General features: G+C 44.2%; 2 protein-coding genes across 3 annotated transcripts in view; one reads left to right on the forward strand and one right to left on the reverse strand.

Moving 5' to 3' along the window:
- The first annotated feature begins 581 nt into the window (after positions 1-581).
- QRFP (pyroglutamylated RFamide peptide) lies at positions 582-902 on the forward strand. The gene has a single exon (XM_004463061.2). It carries the CDS (start codon positions 582-584, stop codon positions 900-902), a length of 321 nt encoding a protein of 106 aa, XP_004463118.2.
- A 6,242-nt stretch (positions 903-7,144) lies between these two features.
- Positions 7,145-16,075, reverse strand: part of ABL1 (ABL proto-oncogene 1, non-receptor tyrosine kinase) — a 188,977-nt gene continuing 180,046 nt past the window's right edge. For both annotated transcript variants that reach the window (XM_004463059.4, XM_012526990.3), the window contains exons 8-11: positions 15,888-16,040; positions 14,568-14,657; positions 14,047-14,211; positions 7,145-10,921 (exon numbers count right to left, since the gene is read on the reverse strand). In XM_004463059.4, coding sequence (XP_004463116.1) covers positions 9,216-10,921; positions 14,047-14,211; positions 14,568-14,657; positions 15,888-16,040 — 2,114 coding nt within the window. In that variant the 3' untranslated portion in view covers positions 7,145-9,215. The remainder of the gene's footprint in view (positions 10,922-14,046; positions 14,212-14,567; positions 14,658-15,887; positions 16,041-16,075) is intronic.

A 16,075-nucleotide genomic window follows, 5' to 3' on the forward strand; every position in this document is an offset into this window, starting at 1 on the left:
TTCCATGTTAAAGAGATATTAGTGTCCCAGCTAAACAGATTATTAGCCAGACCCATTTATTATCAAATCGAAAACTAAGAGAGGCTAATGCTTTTAACTTTCTACCCAATGGCTATGAGACAATATGGCCCATGAGTCAATAGCCAATAATTATAATAAAAGAAAAGTGAACCCAGATTTGCTCAGCTCTCTAGGGGCCATCTGCACACTGTTGTAAGCCATTCCAGCAGCTGTGGTATTATACTGCTAAGCTGTCAAGGCAGCCAAATCCAGGGGATTTCAGGGAAGTGAGAACCAGCCTAAACGGTCACTCAGCTCCTGGGCCTGCTAGGAAACTAAAGGCGTGGCCCCCTAACCTACCATAGCAACACTTCCCCATGCTTATTGAAGCACGCCTCTGACAGCTGCCCAGGCCTTGGGAAGTACTGTGGACAAGTGCAGGGCCCACGAGCACAGACTGTAACTTCTTTCCCTGTCTTCCTCTGGATCAGATGATACGCCCTTACTCCCTGTCCTGCCTCCTCCTCCTCCCGCTGGGTGCCTGCTTCCCTCGAGTGGACAGAAAAGAACCTGCAGATACCATGGGTCGCATTGGAGCCAAAATGAACTGGGCCCACCTGGCCAAGCTGCACCAACCCAACTTCCTGTGGGGCTCCTCTCAGTGGCTGACAGCGCCACTCCCGCACTCCTTGCTCATGCCAGCCAAGGAGCTGCAGACGTCTGGCAAAGAGCCTGCCGCCTTCAGGCTCCGGTTCGGGAGGCAGGACGACGGCAGTGAGGCCACCAGCTTCTTCACCGCCGACAGCGAGAAGGCAAGTGGCCCTTTAGGGATGTTGGCTGAGGAGCTCAGTGGCTACAGTAGGAAGAAGGGCGGCTTCAGCTTCCGTTTTGGCCGGCGGTGAAGGGGCCACGACACCTGGAGAGGGTTTCTCTGTGGACTCCCCATCCTCCATCTGTTTTAACTCCATTCATCTCCTCAAACCTCAAAGACCAAGACATTGAGAAGACTTAGGTATCATTACAATGATTCATTAGCAGTAGTGCTTATTTTTTATTTCCAACTTTTTTGAAAACTGGATGGCATCAAAAAGGTGACCAAACAGCAAGTGATATCTTGGTTAACAAAAAAAAAAATGCTGCTGTTCCAGCTCAGTGACAAGGACTTGTCTGTTTCAGCCTCTCTCCTTCCCCAAGTGGTCTGATTCGGAGCAGTCCCTTGGCCCCAGTGGCACAGAGCTGAGGATGCTTTTCAGCAATGAATATGAATAGGCAGGGCTGGCTGTGCTGGCTCGGAGTTGAGGTAGGTGGACTGAGTGATTATAGTGGGGTAATCAAAGTTTTGACAGTCTCCATAGGGACGTCTGTAGCTGACATCCAAAAAGCAACTGTGAATGAATATATTCCACCGGGTACAGAGTATGGCTCTGAAAGTTAAAAATGAAAAATAAAATCTTGTTCGCTATCCCATTAACACAAGATCCCTCTGGCAAGAAAACACTGCTCTAGTGTCGAGATGCCATTCAGAACTGGCTTCCCATCCCTTTCTGATGACTGTCCTCTATGGTACAGTTTGCCAAGTCAAAAGCCTCCTGGGAGATGAATTGGGAAGGAATACATTTTTAATATGGCAAGGTGGCATTCCAAATGTTCAAAATATGGATGTGTTGTGTGTATCTTTTGAAATAAAAGTTGTATCAACTGCAAAAACATAATGGAAAACTCACCTGACTCTTAAGCTACAGGTCTTCAGCGCCCTGGGAACTTCATTTTCCTGAGTTGCAAATGCCTTATCTTTGGGGAGATGGAAATTCTGTTGCATAGTCACATACCTCTCTCAGCATCCCTTAATTGGCTGTTGGTAAAATACCCATGGTCGAAAGGTACAGGGAAACACAATACATGTTGTGCTTTTCTCCTTCACTTGACTGCTCCTTCACTTGTTTTCTCAGAGCAAAAAGCATTGGAAAACAACTTCTCTACCCTGGGGAAAGCCGGCGCTTGGCCTGACGTGGCTGCAGGCCTGGGACGAGGCAGACCATCTATTTCAAAAACTGCTTTGGTGTCTCCTGATTCCCATCCCGTGTCAGATACAGCAGTCTGATGCTGCTCACACCCGGACCAGCTTCTACTGTCGAGATGAGAACTTATATTGATGTTACTATAGCAACATTTCCCCTCCTCTTTTCAAGCTGCAGCTTGCCCCTGTTCACAATTGAATAATTTTCCATTGAGCTGTCACCATTAATTGGTGGATTTTTATTAGCCTTTTAGAACCACACTGTGCTGGGCACAGCTTGGCACCTCAGAGTATTTCACAGTGTTTTCCATTCCACTAGTGACTTGCATCCCCCAGTGGCAGCCCACAATCCCTAGCAGCCAGAAAGCCACTTCATTAAGGGGTGACAGATCTGAGCCACAGAAGAACCAAGTTGACTGGGGAGTTGAAATGAGGGTGGTAAGATGGGCGAGGAACACAAAAACATTACCATAATGTTTAATATATATAATCTTATATTAAAGCAAGCTGCCTTCTCTTGGAGCTTCTTGCTTCTTCTTACACAAAATGAGGGTTCCCTTATGCCTTGGTACATGTGCCCAGGGCCTTGAGTTGCTGTGATGGGGACAAGACAATGGCACCAGACTCTGAAAGGCACAGATACTCTCTCTGTCCTCTCACCCTGTGCGAGGAGGGGGTGATTCGGAATGCCTCTTGCAAAGGGATGTTGTCACCCTTTGCTAACGTGACACTGACAGGGATGGGCACATCTCTTGGGTCATCGTCTGATGATTAATAAAGGAAATAACCCTCAACCACAGAGGGCAAACCTCTAAGAAAACTAGCTTTGGTTTGTCAATAATAGACAGTTCTGGCATTGCGAATGTATGTCATGCCACAAATGTACAAATCCCAGCCGATACTCTCACCCCTGTGCGCTTATATCTGCTTAGTTTTTTAAGAGGGCAGTAACCTGGAGCAACCCTTCCCTTAATTCATTGACAAAAAGAAGCCAGTGACCAGACTCATGAAAAACCAGGTGAAACACAGGTGACCAAAGACCAATGGTGGCAAGCTGGCCTGCGTGGCGAGTTGATCCATGGGGAGTGCTGGCCTGTGCAGGAGTGCTGACCTGTGCAGAGAGCTGGTGCAGCAAGATAACGCAACAAAAAGGGACAGCGAGGAGAGACAATAAAAGATGCAGCAGACCAGGGAGCTGAGGTGGCACAAGAGATAGAGCGCCTCTCTCCCACTCCAGAAGTCCCACGATTGGTTTCTGGTGCTGCCTAAAGAGAAGACAAGCAGACACAGAAGAACACACAGCTAATGGACACAGAGAGCAGTCAGGGAGTGCAAAACAATGGGGGGAATTAAAAAGGAAAAAAAGACCAATGACGGAGGGATGAATGCCCTGGAGCATGGTTGCAAGCAGGCTTGACTTATTTCTACACTTGTAGAAAAGGGAGCTGCTCTCCTGGTCACTAATAGAATTTGGAGGAAAGCAATGCTGAACTACTTCCACATATCTTTACACACATTTTGGCATACTGTTTTTTTGTTTGGTTGTTATATTTTTGTTTCATTTTGTTTTAATTTAGCAGGATTACATTAACCTTGATGGAGAAATCTGAGATGAAGAAAAGGGGCGGGGGGTAGGGAAGAAGGCCTTCAAAGGAGTGGATATACTGTCCTTAGGCTTTCATCGTTAAAAGAAATCAACACAACTCTTCTTTCCAGTTTGCTTGTACACTCAAGCTCAATAACCCTGAAAATCAGAACAATCAAATTGTTAAGGGCATTGATCTGTTAAATCAACTCCTACTATATTTGGCTAAATTCAGTCTTTAACTCCCTGCCCCAACTCTATGTCATCCCACGGGTTTCTGTCAAGGTCTCTGGGCCCTCTCACGCTATGCCACCCACTGGCCAGCTTTCTCCTTGTTGGGAAAGATTCCTCTCCAGATTAGTGAAGGCGAGGCTCTTGGTAAAGCATTTATTTTGGGAGCAGAATTACCCTCCCCCAAGCAGGCCCTCCTCACCACACCTTGTTAGCTCTCTCCTGCTTCCAACCCAGAGTCGCACAAGAGCTGTGTGCATCTCTTCGTTGTATTTATGCAAGACCCCAAAAAACTCTTCATTTTGGATGTGTAGATCAGAGTATTTAGCTATTTAAATGGAAGGGGAATTTTTTTCCTGTATGTTTGAAATATTTATTAAAATGTTTAAGAAAAAAGCAAAGAAGCTGCTAGTACGGGCAGCAAGCTATGAGACAGTTACTGTAGTAAACAACAGGGAAACCACCTCATCCCAAACTTTGTTCCAATGCCAAAGATGGTGCATGACAAATTTCATTTAAGGCCCAACCCCAACAAGGTACTTTTCACCCTCAAGCAGGCAGCTGGAGCATTCACCTATGACGTCAGGACTGCTGTACATTGAATCTCCCTTAGCCCCTTGGGAATGCCTTTCCAGATGATATTGCAGAGATTTCTCTCATGGCAGCAGTGACATTAACTGGACTCAAGGCCCTGCCCAAGATGTTGGGTGACCATCAGGGACAAGAGCAGTTATTGACAAGGGAACACCATGGTTAGTCTTGTCCCACCTAATTATGTCTTTTGTACTAAGACAAAATTTGGAAATCGAGTCCCCAAAGCATACAGATCAGGAAGACATTGTATCTAATATCCCAAATATCTGGAGAAGCTGGTCTAGCTGCAATTCTTGGCTTGTTCTTCCTTAATGAGAAGCTTGGCCCTGAAGCCCGACCCTCTACTGGTAACATGGAGCCATCTGCATGGGATAAAAGTAGTCCTGCACAGTGAGTATGAGCTTGACACTACAGAGCCAGACAGGCCTGGCCAGCCACAAGCTGTCTGCCTTGGGCAAGCTGCTTCACAACTCTGAGTCTGTTTCCTCACCCATCGTATGAGGACAGTGGCAAAACCTCCCTCTTCAAGAGGTGTGAGGCTTTCATGTGGTGATGTAGAAAGCATGTGTACAGTACCTGAGAAGCTGAAAGCACTTACATGCAAGCTGTTATTTTAAGAAAACTACCAGTGATTGTGCACAAATCCGAAGTGTACAGTTAAATAAATTTCCACCAAGTGACAATCCCATTAGCCAGCAGCCCCCAGATTGAGACACAGAACATTACCTGTCTCTAACCGCCCCTGTGCACTGACCCCCTCCATCCTGGGCCACCTTCTATCCTGATTTCAAATACCAGGGACTAGTTATGCAGTTTAATAAACAAAAGGTTACAGTATTACTTAAGTCTGGCTTCTTTGGCTCAACATTATTTTTATGAGATTCACCCATATTGTGTTATACAGTAATAATTTGTTAGTTCTTTTTTGCTATATAATATTCTACTACATAAACACATTACAGTTTCCTTATCTTTTCTTCTGTTGATGAACATCTGGACTTTTTCAGTTTTTGGCTTTAATGTTTCATTTTTTAAAAAATTTTGACACTTTTGGCTCACAGTTTGAGATAACAGTATCAACAGTAGTTGCTGCCCCCTTTGGCAGGTTTGGTCCTTGGGTACCCTTTAGGCAAGACTCACAGCTACCTGGAAACTTGTGTGTGTGCTCATATATGATTTTCCCAGGGCTATGATTCATAGCCTTCATTAGGCTTTCAAGGGGTCTGTGACCTAGAAAAGATTAAGAACCCCTGTCTTAGAACGACTAGATCAAACTAAATTTCTTAAGCTTGCATGGCACACACAGAACATTCTTACTTGGGAGACAAGAATTTTCTCACTGCACGCTTGTACAGCCAATATTCATTGCATCAAGGCGACTGGTGCCATGTGATGGGTTACATCCTGGCCTTACCACGTGTAAGCTATGTCTCAGGACAAGTAACCACATTGCTGAGCCACGGGAAAATGGCGTAACAACATGCCCTGCCTAAGAGGGTTACCGTAAAGATTCATGAATTATCTGCGTCTGACGTGGAGGAAACTCACCATCTGTAGTAGCTGTTATTTTAATTATTCCATGTCAAGACTTGGGAGTGACCACTCAAAGAAAGACCCTGTCACCCCTGGAAAAGCCCTGGATTTGGAAGATCTAATGCCCAGATCAACTACTAATGACCTATGTGAGCCTGGGTGTCAGTTTTTTTCTTTGTGAAATGAGTGGGAAAAAAATCTTTGTCACTAGTGAGGCTTGCAGCTTTTCAATTTGAACATGGTGAGGTGGATTTCACCAGTTCTTGTCCCAGGTAAGTGTTTCACCCACGTCTCCTGGTATTCAGCACATCTTGCTGCTGAGGTCTCCTGTAAAGAGGTTTCACTGAACCATGCTCTCCAATATGCTTTCGTGAGCAGGCTCTGTGTCCTTTGACAAGTCTGCTGGCTTAATAAGTATCATTATCAGAAGGCACTACTTACTTCCCCAACTTCCAATTTCCAAGCTGTCAGCTTGCGTTAAATGGAGATGGAGTTGAGGAAGAGTCAGCACACCCCACCTGACAGTCTCCTTAGTGGGGGGTTTAAAGGGGTCCTGGTGGCATTTCCAGCCCCTCGCAGGCTGGCATACTCAGCTTCTCCTTGTTCGCGCCATGAAACAAGATACCCAGCATATCAAAACAAATAAATGAGGGATGCTTTGGGGGTTGAGGGCAGTGGCAGAACGTGGGTTCTAAGGCAAAGAGGAGGGGGAAAATGTACTTGTAAAGGTATGAAATCCTTTTAGGCCAGCAAGGAATTCAAAACACTACCTCCTCCCACCCCTTTTAATTGACACTGATGGCCTGAAAGTTAGCACAGGCCCTCAGGCACTTCCTTTTCTACTGCCGGTCAAACTTGGCCTGTACAGTGGCACAGCCCATTTCTCAGTGATGCTGACAAGAGCCTAGCTGCTGGCTAATAAGTACCAAGGGCGCAGGAAGGGCCTGAGATCAGAGCAAGGAAATTGCTTGAGAAATGGCTAATAATGACACAGGATACAAGATAAGTGTGGGCAGCTGGGCAGCAAACCTGGGACTCCTGCAGCAATTCTGCCATTTTCTGTTCTGTAAAATCTAACACTGAACCTTTAGCCCCTTTAGGAAAAGAGGAATTTCACCACTCCTCACAGCATACAATGACTCTGAACAAGAGGGAAGAATTAGACCAAAGCAATCAGCCAAAGATTCAAATGTTGTAAACGTATTTATTTAAAAAATACTACAGAGGAAAGATTTGGATTCAAAAATCACGAGTCATATACAGAAACAAAATGTACTGGACCAAAAAAACCCCCAAAAAAAACAAAAAACAAAAACACACCATAGGCGTTTCAGAAAGGAGGACACTGGGAAACTATGTACACATTATTTATAAAAGAGCAAGACTATAAAAGAATGTAATACCATGATAAAATGCAAAATGTAGTGGCACGTCATGTTAACAAAAAAAAAAAAAAGAGAGAACAGTACCTTATAGGAACAGTCAGTCCGAGGGACTCTGGGTGGAATTTGTTTTGGCTGAGCTCTGCAAGGCTGCTGGTGGTGTTCTAGCACCTCCCTCAGTCTGTGTAACACAGCAGCCTGGGGAGGGGCAAGGAGGTGATGCACAGTGAGAATAGCACAGAATAATCCAGAGGAAACCATCTCTACCAGAAAAATAAAGTACGAGGTTAGGTAATAAGCATAAAAATAGGGTCTATGCTAGGACACAGGCATGAAAAGGCATGGTGAGCGGGAATTGTGGTTTACTCCTGGCTTCTTTGGGGTGAGGCCCAGGCAGATGCCTCCCTACATTTCAACTACCTACTCTGGGTCAAGTTCAAGGAAACCTAAGAGCCCCTGCCCCAGGAGTCACAGTTGCAATCCCACAGGAGAAATGCATGACACAAAACACAAAGGCCTCCTCTTTGGAATACTTTTTTGGGTTTCATTTGTTTGTGATTTGCTGAGCCCCTGACAACCCTATAGAAACCTTAGGCTACCTGCTGCTCATGGTAATTAAATAAAAGATATTTGCCAAATTCACGAGAGCAGCCAAAACTGGTCAGGGCTGTTGGGGGCCAACAGTTCTCTTCCTCCTCTGTCTGTATGTCTGCACCCATGGTGGCTCTTTTCTGTACCAGAGGCAGCTGTGCTAGGGGCAGAGCTTTGAAATGCTTCAAGAACTCCAGAAAACGAAAGACTGTCTTGTCACAAAGGAAAGGGCCTTGCAAGACTCTACTTTGTCTCAGAGTAGTACAGTGTGAGGGCAGGAGACAACTTAGAAATCAAAACTTTTGCAGGACACTTGGAAATATCAAAGGATGGAAACCCTGGACCCCAGTACTGGCTGTTTACGCACTAGCTACCAGCTTCCTGCTACCCTGGCTCCTCTTCAGCAGCAACTGTGAGCCTGCCACCCTTAAAACTCAAGCTTTCTATCCAATATCAGCACTGCATGTCACAAGAGAGCAAGGAACTGGGCTCCAAGGACATGGAGAGAGGATGATAACATGACCCCATACTATGGTCCTCTTTGGCTTTCCCCCATCTGTCACACGAACTAGAAGCTGGCTTTCTTTATCACTCTGCTTTATCCCCGAGATCAGGAGCAGTCCTTCACATGAGGAAATGGTGAGTACACCCAGTCCCCAGGCAACAGTGGAGGGGCAGTGTTCTAGCACCTGGCAGCACTGACTATACACAACCTTCTTCGGGATGCAGTTTTCGAAATGTGTCTTTACCTTGAGAGGTTTAAGAAAATTTGAGTGCAAAGTCTCCCTCCACGGGGTGAGAAAAGGTGACTAATCACAAAGCCTTGGTGAAAACGTTTCATTAAAGTTCAGGGCACTCATTCTTGGGGGAAATGGAAGGAAAAGACATTACCAGAAAAAGTTCTCCAGAAAGAAAAATGAAAACAAAAATCCTTATCTGCCACTCCCACTTGCCCCAGAAAGCTCAGATTTAAAGTAATATGTGTGAAAGAGCCTGGTGCGACCCTGGCATATTGATTTCAGTCCACAGAGAAGGAACTCCACAGATAAAACTCAGGAACAGAGACGGCTCAGGGAGCCTGACTAAGGAGGGGAAAAGTGCATGTGGACAGTTTGTGCACAACATAGGTAGTAGGGCAGTACTCCACACTGGCTCCTCAGTTCCACTTTGTGCAGAGCCCCCGGGCCCAAGGTCCTGGTTCACTGGTCCTTTGTTGGTCACCATCACAGGTAACCCCTCACACACTGCAGGCAGCTCCAGCTGGTTTGATGCTTGGCTTCTGCTACCTCTGTACAATGTCATTGATTTCTTTCACCGAGCTGAGGAGTTTGCTAAAGTCTTGAGTGGCAGCTGGGCCACTCCCTGCTGTTGCTGGGCAGATCTGAAGCTCCCGGAGATTATTCTCCAGTTTGTTGATGGCTTCGCGGAAGGCGAATTTGTTCCTCATTTGCTGGATGGAATCCACATAGCTCACGCAGAATGTGTAGAGGTTTTTGCCGGCTTCCAGGACCGCGCTATGGCTGGCCATCTGTTCTGAGTTCCTGGAGATGGCGAGGCGCAGGGCCTCAGTGCTGTCCAGGACCACGCCCTTGGTGATGGTGCCAGTAGCGATTCGCTCTGGAGGCTGGCGCGTTTTCCGAAGAGATACGCGGGTAGATATGAGAGGGATGAAGGCAGTGGAAGACTGCTGCTGGTCCCCTCCCAGGGCTGCGGAGGCTGACGGCAATGTTGAAGGAACAGGAGCTGGGCTGGTTGGGGTCACTGACGGTTTGGTGGATGACTGTGGCTTTGGAATGGATGGGAGTGCAGGCTTTTTGATGCCCTCTCCTAGCTGGTTTGGTTTGGCAATGTCACTTGTTACAGCATCTACAGATTTTGTTTTAGTGCTGGCTCCAATCTCCCCAGCTGCTTCGTGGCTCGGACTTTGAGAGGGCTTTACAGCTTTCCCGACAGAGGCCGGTGGTGGGGGTGGGGCAGGTTTAAGCTTGGACAATTTCCCCTTTTCTTTCCCTGGTGACTCGGAGGGGTGCTTATGCCTCCTCACTCTAGACTCCTCAGTAGGGGCCTTGCTGGCACCTCCGGATGTACCTGACCCCATTCTGCTGGCGGGGGGCACTAGCTCGGCTGTAACAGGAGTCCCTAAGGCACTGGATTTCCCAGCTTCTTCCTTGTGGGGAAGGCCAAAGGAAGGAGCCATCATGACTTGCCTACGGATGAGTTTCGGAGTCAAACTGGGAGGGCTGGAGCCTGGGCTGGACTCTGCAGTGTCTTTGAAGACCTCATCAGCTGCTTCCTCATTCTTTTTCACTAGCCTGGGTGGGGGAGTCACTGTACCCCGGGACACCTGATCAGACCTGTTTTCACTTGCCCTCTTCCGAGGTAAAGCTGGCTTTTCACTTTTGTGCCCGCCAAATGTGGAAGAGTCAAACTGTCTTCCTGTGGACTGCAAATCCCGGGGCAGTGTGACTGACCTCCACTCTGTGTCTTTGGTCCCATGGGGCACACAGGAGGCAGAGCAAGATCTGAGGAAGCGCTTGCTGGAGCTGTTGCCATTTTCCTCTTCGCTGGTTGCTAACCGGCTACTGGTCAGTGTGCTGGACTTTTTCCGCAGGTGGGGAGACCGAAAGCCTGAGTTTCCAGACTCCCGGAAAGCTCCATTGGGAACACCAGCCCCATTGCTGGGCTTTGGGGACTTGGTTGGCTCAACTGTGTCCACGGATGGGAAAGCCAGTGCCCCATTGCTGATTTCTCGGCCTTCTTCTTCACCGCCCCCCTTGCGCTCTGGCTGGCCGTCCATTTCACGAAAAGAACTACTGCGTTTAGGAGGGGTTGGGGCTGTTTTCTTCTTTTTCTTGATTAAGGCACTGAACAGATTGGTCTTTTTGTCCTTGGGGAGAAGACGCTCATCTTCGTTTAGGCCGGTATCCTGGGGACCTCTCTCTTTTCGAGGGAGCAGTGGAGACACAGTGGGCTCATGGTCCAGAGGATCTGAAACACATTGGGAAGAATTTAACAACTGTAGACCCAAGGCTCATGAATGGCTACCTCAGGCTGGCCACCTGTTCTCCACAGAAGAGCAACTAAGAGTTTGAGGAAAAGGCCTGGTCTGACTGCTAGCTCTGCCACTCACTATCCAGGAGACCTGGGCAACTAACTTCTCTTCTTTCATCCTTAGTTTTCTCATCTATAAAATGGAGACAATAAAACCTATCCACAGGGTTGTTGTGAAAATGTAAATGAGATAATGAATGTAGAGCACTTTTCATAGTTCTTACCACAAAATTTCTCAATAAATGCTGTTTTTGGTGCTAATATTTGGAAAGGCATAAATTTCACTTACTGAAGACAGAGAAACACAACACTGGAATGACCCTAGTCTCCTTATCCCTTCATTCATTTACTTTGAACAGCAAAGCCCCTCATTCCACCCTCTGATTCCCCATTATCTGATGAATAAAAAACAATAACAAGGCCAAGAAAAGGATCAAAACCTGTGACCCGGAGACTATCTAGCCAGTTAAGGTTCCTACAAGGTATAACCTGGCAGGAAAGGGGCTGCATACCACAGAGGTTCAGGGACAATGGGCTATTATGCTTGAGAAACAAGAAAGAAAGACTTTTCAAAAAAATTTAAATGAGCATTCTTTAAAATATAAATAATAGTTCACAAGAAATCTTTTTGGTGTTGCCAAGCTCCCCCCTAGTGAATAACAGAATTCTCCCTCAGAGGTCAGCTGTAAGAAGAAGGGCTTTCTGTTGGCACCCTGTCATTCTCAAGAGAGGTAAAGTGAGCACTTATTGTAATATCAGGAAGCATGCAGGACATCTGAATCAGGGATAGCCAAAGACCTCCCAAAACTTTAAACTAGTGGAAGAATGCAAAGAAAGTGAAATTCTAATGAATTATATGCAGCTCCATTTCAGTGCTGAACAGCTGACACATTCTTGACTCACCATGAGATTACCTACCAAAATACTCCATAGATGAATACTGACAGGTATAAATGAACATTATTTCTTATCACTGGGCCATTAGGAAGCACATTTCCATAGCTGTCTTTCCTTCTCCCTACAGCTCGACCACCTGACAACTAACAGAAGATTCTGATAGTCTATCCACCAGTGCCTCCCAAATAGGGTGAACAAGATGATCCAGTGGAAGGTGGAAAGAAAGTAGTATAATTTGCATTTACATCTTACATAATTCTTTTAAATGTATGTTTTTGTATTGTTTTATAATATACACAATATGTTCATTCAGTAGTTTATGTATTTTTTCATAAACAGATATACATATAGAGGCTATGTATTCAACTTTCATTTTTTACTACTGTGGATACATGTTTAAAAAATTGGAGAATCACAGGTCTATAGATCCTGCTGTGGCTAAACATCCCATAATTCTCCATTAATATTTGCCTTTATCCTGTTCCTTTCTACTTACACGATCTGTGGTCCGTTAGAGATGAGTCCATAGTCTGCATCCCCAAAAGGGAGCTTCTCCAAACCCAGACCTCTGCCTTTGGTGGGCAATTGCCAGGTCAGAACAGTTTAACTCAAAAGACAGCCTGGCACATAGGAAGCACTAGATAAACTTTTGCTATTATTATCTTAAGACACAATATGAACCAATTCTATTTCTCTTGCTTGCTTAGAGAATAGTATCAGAAAGACATTCTTCCTAGAAACCATGAGAGGTTTCTCTGTACTACAGGTGTGCTTTGTTTCAGGAAGTGTTTTTTTTTTCCTTAAAAACAATGGAATTTTATTTTCTCACAGTTCCAGAGACCAGAAGTCAAAAATCAGTATCACTGGGCTGAAATCAAGGTAGGTGCAGAGGTGCACTCCTTACAGAGCTGCTCAGAAAGAATCCATCCTTGCCTCTTCCAGTTTCTGGTGGTCACTGTCTCCTCTTCTGTCTGTGTGTAATCTCCCTATGCCTCTCTTTTATCCATCCAACAACTTTTTTTTTTTTTTGGCAATTTTATTGAGATATATTAACACACCATACAATTGTCTAAAGTGTACATTCAATGGTTTGTGGTATAATCACAGAGTTGTGCGTTCATCACCACAATCAATATTAGAGCATTCTCATTACTCCAAAATGAAATGCCTGCCACTCCTGAGCAGTCATCTCTCAATCCCTCAGTCCTTCCTCTACCATACATATATCTGCTAATCTAATTCCATCTCTATACACTTATTTATTATATAAATGCAGTAAAACAACACGCAGTACTTTGTGTCTGATTTTTGTTACTTAGGTTAATTCTCTCTCTCTTTTTGTAATTGATGAAAAAAATACTAATATATTACATTCACTACAGTCTATAGATTGCTTTAGGTGTATTTTTGCCCACATACCATCCTATTACTAACATCTTGTAATATTAATATACATTTGTTCTGATTCTTAGAAGAGCATTCTTATATTTGTACTATTAACCACACTCATTGTCTGCTATAGGATTCACTATGTTACACAGTCCCTTATTTCATTCTCTGGCTTCCCTTCTAATGACATACACAACCCCTAAACTTTCCCTTTCAACCACAGTCATAACCCTATATTGGTGCTGCTAATTACATTTACTCTAATGTACTAACAATCACCTCTATTCCATTCCAAACATTTACAATAAATCTTTTTATAAATTCTACATAAATTAAGCCTCTGCCTTCAGGGAACTTTTTAATATAGTACTTTCACAAAAGCTGCTCTTTGTTTGTGTCAATATTTATAATATAGACTCTACCCTGAAAAAACTATAAATGTTTTGAATAGATGAAAAAGTGGATTCACTTTTCAATAGGTTTCATAAGCACCTCTGCCTATTTGACCAAACTAACTGCCAAAGTCAATGGTTCCAAATGGTTCCCAGAGGGAGGGGTGAGGTATGCTATAGGGAGATGAGAACCTTCCCATTTCCACAAACTAGACCACTATGGTGGGACATTCCTGCCCTTCTCTGCAGGTTCCCACTTAACTGTTTTCCATTTGACTACAGTGGCCTTTGAGGGTATTGACTCTTCTTGAGTGTCCAATGGGAGGAGAGAGAAGAGCTGAAAAGGTGGGGGGGAAAGGGGGAACAAGTAGGGTGGATACATACCATTTTCTCCCTGTCCCTTGGAATGGGCCGTCTCAGGCATATCAGTAGTGTCTTTGTGTTCTGCAGCTCTCCTGGAGGTTCTTGTCTTGGTGGGCAGTTCTGGAGCCTGCAGCAAAGTACTTGCAACACCCCGCAAGCCTTTTTTTCCCAATTCTTTTTCCACTTCTAAGGACCACACACACACACACAAAACCAGTAACCATCAGTAATGGTACCATTTTGATGTTAGTTTTTTTTTTTCCTTTTTAATGTAACAGTAATCATCTATACAGTTACAGAAAAGAGATAGGGTGCTGAAATAACACCTCTTATCGTTTTCCTGAAGAACTGTGCATGGCTACAAAAGACTGAACTCAACACACACCTCTACCCAGCTTTTTGGTCTCAGACTGCTTGTTTGCCTGTGTACTTCTACTAGGAAGTAAGCTGAAGGACCAGGGAGGGCCACAGTCCAACACGGCTATCCCTCTTATCCCAACCTTCCATTCCACTGCAGAGCACCCTAGGGCTGGGAACTTTACCATCTGATATGCTGGATTCCTGAAACATTGTTTCAAAGGCTTGGTGGATTTCTGCGAAGGAGGGCCGGTCAGAGGGATTCCATTGCCAACCTAGACAGGTAAGATCAAAGTCAGATCATCCATGAGACTTTGCTACAAGCTTGAGGCTAGCAATTCTCCAGGAAATAGTCTGAAAATTAAAGACTCATTCCAGTCCTGCTAACCATCTTTTGCTTCAACAAGTTAAACTGATGAGTGCCATTGTGTCCTATTATAGACACTGGGAATTTGAAAAGACTTTAGATATTGGCAGGAATACAGAGTGTAAAACCCCAGAGACATCTGACAGCAAGAACTGCATTTACAAGCATATTTTTTTCCCAACCCAACTGTGGGAGGTACAAAGAATTACTAAGTCAAATAACTCCCCTTCTATTCCATCCTTATTTCATGGTTACTAATATATGAAAACCTCATCAATTTAAAAAAAAAAGCTAATTAAAATGAGATAAAAATGAAGATTAAAATGAAGATTAAATGAAGATTAAAAGATTGATAATGCCCAGCCTGGGTGGGGATATAGAAAAAGAGGCCCTCTCACATACTTCCGGTGGAAGTATAAATTGGTACAACCTTTTTTGAAAGGCAATTTGGTAAAAACCTATCAAGATTTAAAATGCACACAGCCCTATAAACCAAAAGTTCAACTTTTAGAAACAGAAGCACCATAAGTGAGCAGAGATTTATGCATAAGGATGTTTGTTCCTGCCTTGTTTTTGATGGCAAAAATCAAACAAATGTGTCAAACAACCAAATGTTTACCAAAGAGGACTGGATAAGTTAAATCATTTAATGGAATGCTAGGCAGTTACATAAAAATTAGAGATATCTGAATATATGGACATGGAAAGATATGCCTAGTCTACTAAGTGGGGCAAAAAAGGTTAAGGGAATATAATATAAAACCATAAAAATATAGTAATACAAATATATATAAATAAATGCTATAAAACCAACTAGGTAAGCATCACTTGGAGTGTTTACCTACATTTATAATAGAATGTTTAGAGGTAGGATCCAGGAATCTGTATTTATTAATAAGATCCCTGTGTTTATTATCAATGAATTTCATTTTTGCTTAAGAAAAAGAAAAAGAAAATAAAGGAGTATAGAGGCATTGTAAAAAATCTGGAAAAACGTGTACCAAACTATTATATTAGTTGCTTTGGAGAAATGGGAACAAAGGGAGTAAATTGAATATTTTAATTTTTCACTTTATTTCACTGTTGGAATTCTTAAAGTGCCCACATAGAATTTTTAAAACTTCCTGGGAAGTCTCACATGCTCGCATGAGTTCATAGACTTTCTCTGGGCAGCCTTCCGGGCGCTCCATACGATAGTCTTTCTCCAGCAGCTCGTATACTTGGGACAAGTCAATTCCGGGGTAAGGTGACATGCCATAGGTAGCAATTTCCCAAAGCAATACTCCAAATGCTGAAAGAAAAAAGAGAAAAGTTGATTAAGATGTG

The sequence above is a fragment of the Dasypus novemcinctus genome, chromosome 8 (assembly GCF_030445035.2).
Source record: "Dasypus novemcinctus isolate mDasNov1 chromosome 8, mDasNov1.1.hap2, whole genome shotgun sequence".
In the NCBI taxonomy this organism is placed as follows: Eukaryota; Metazoa; Chordata; class Mammalia; order Cingulata; family Dasypodidae; genus Dasypus; species Dasypus novemcinctus.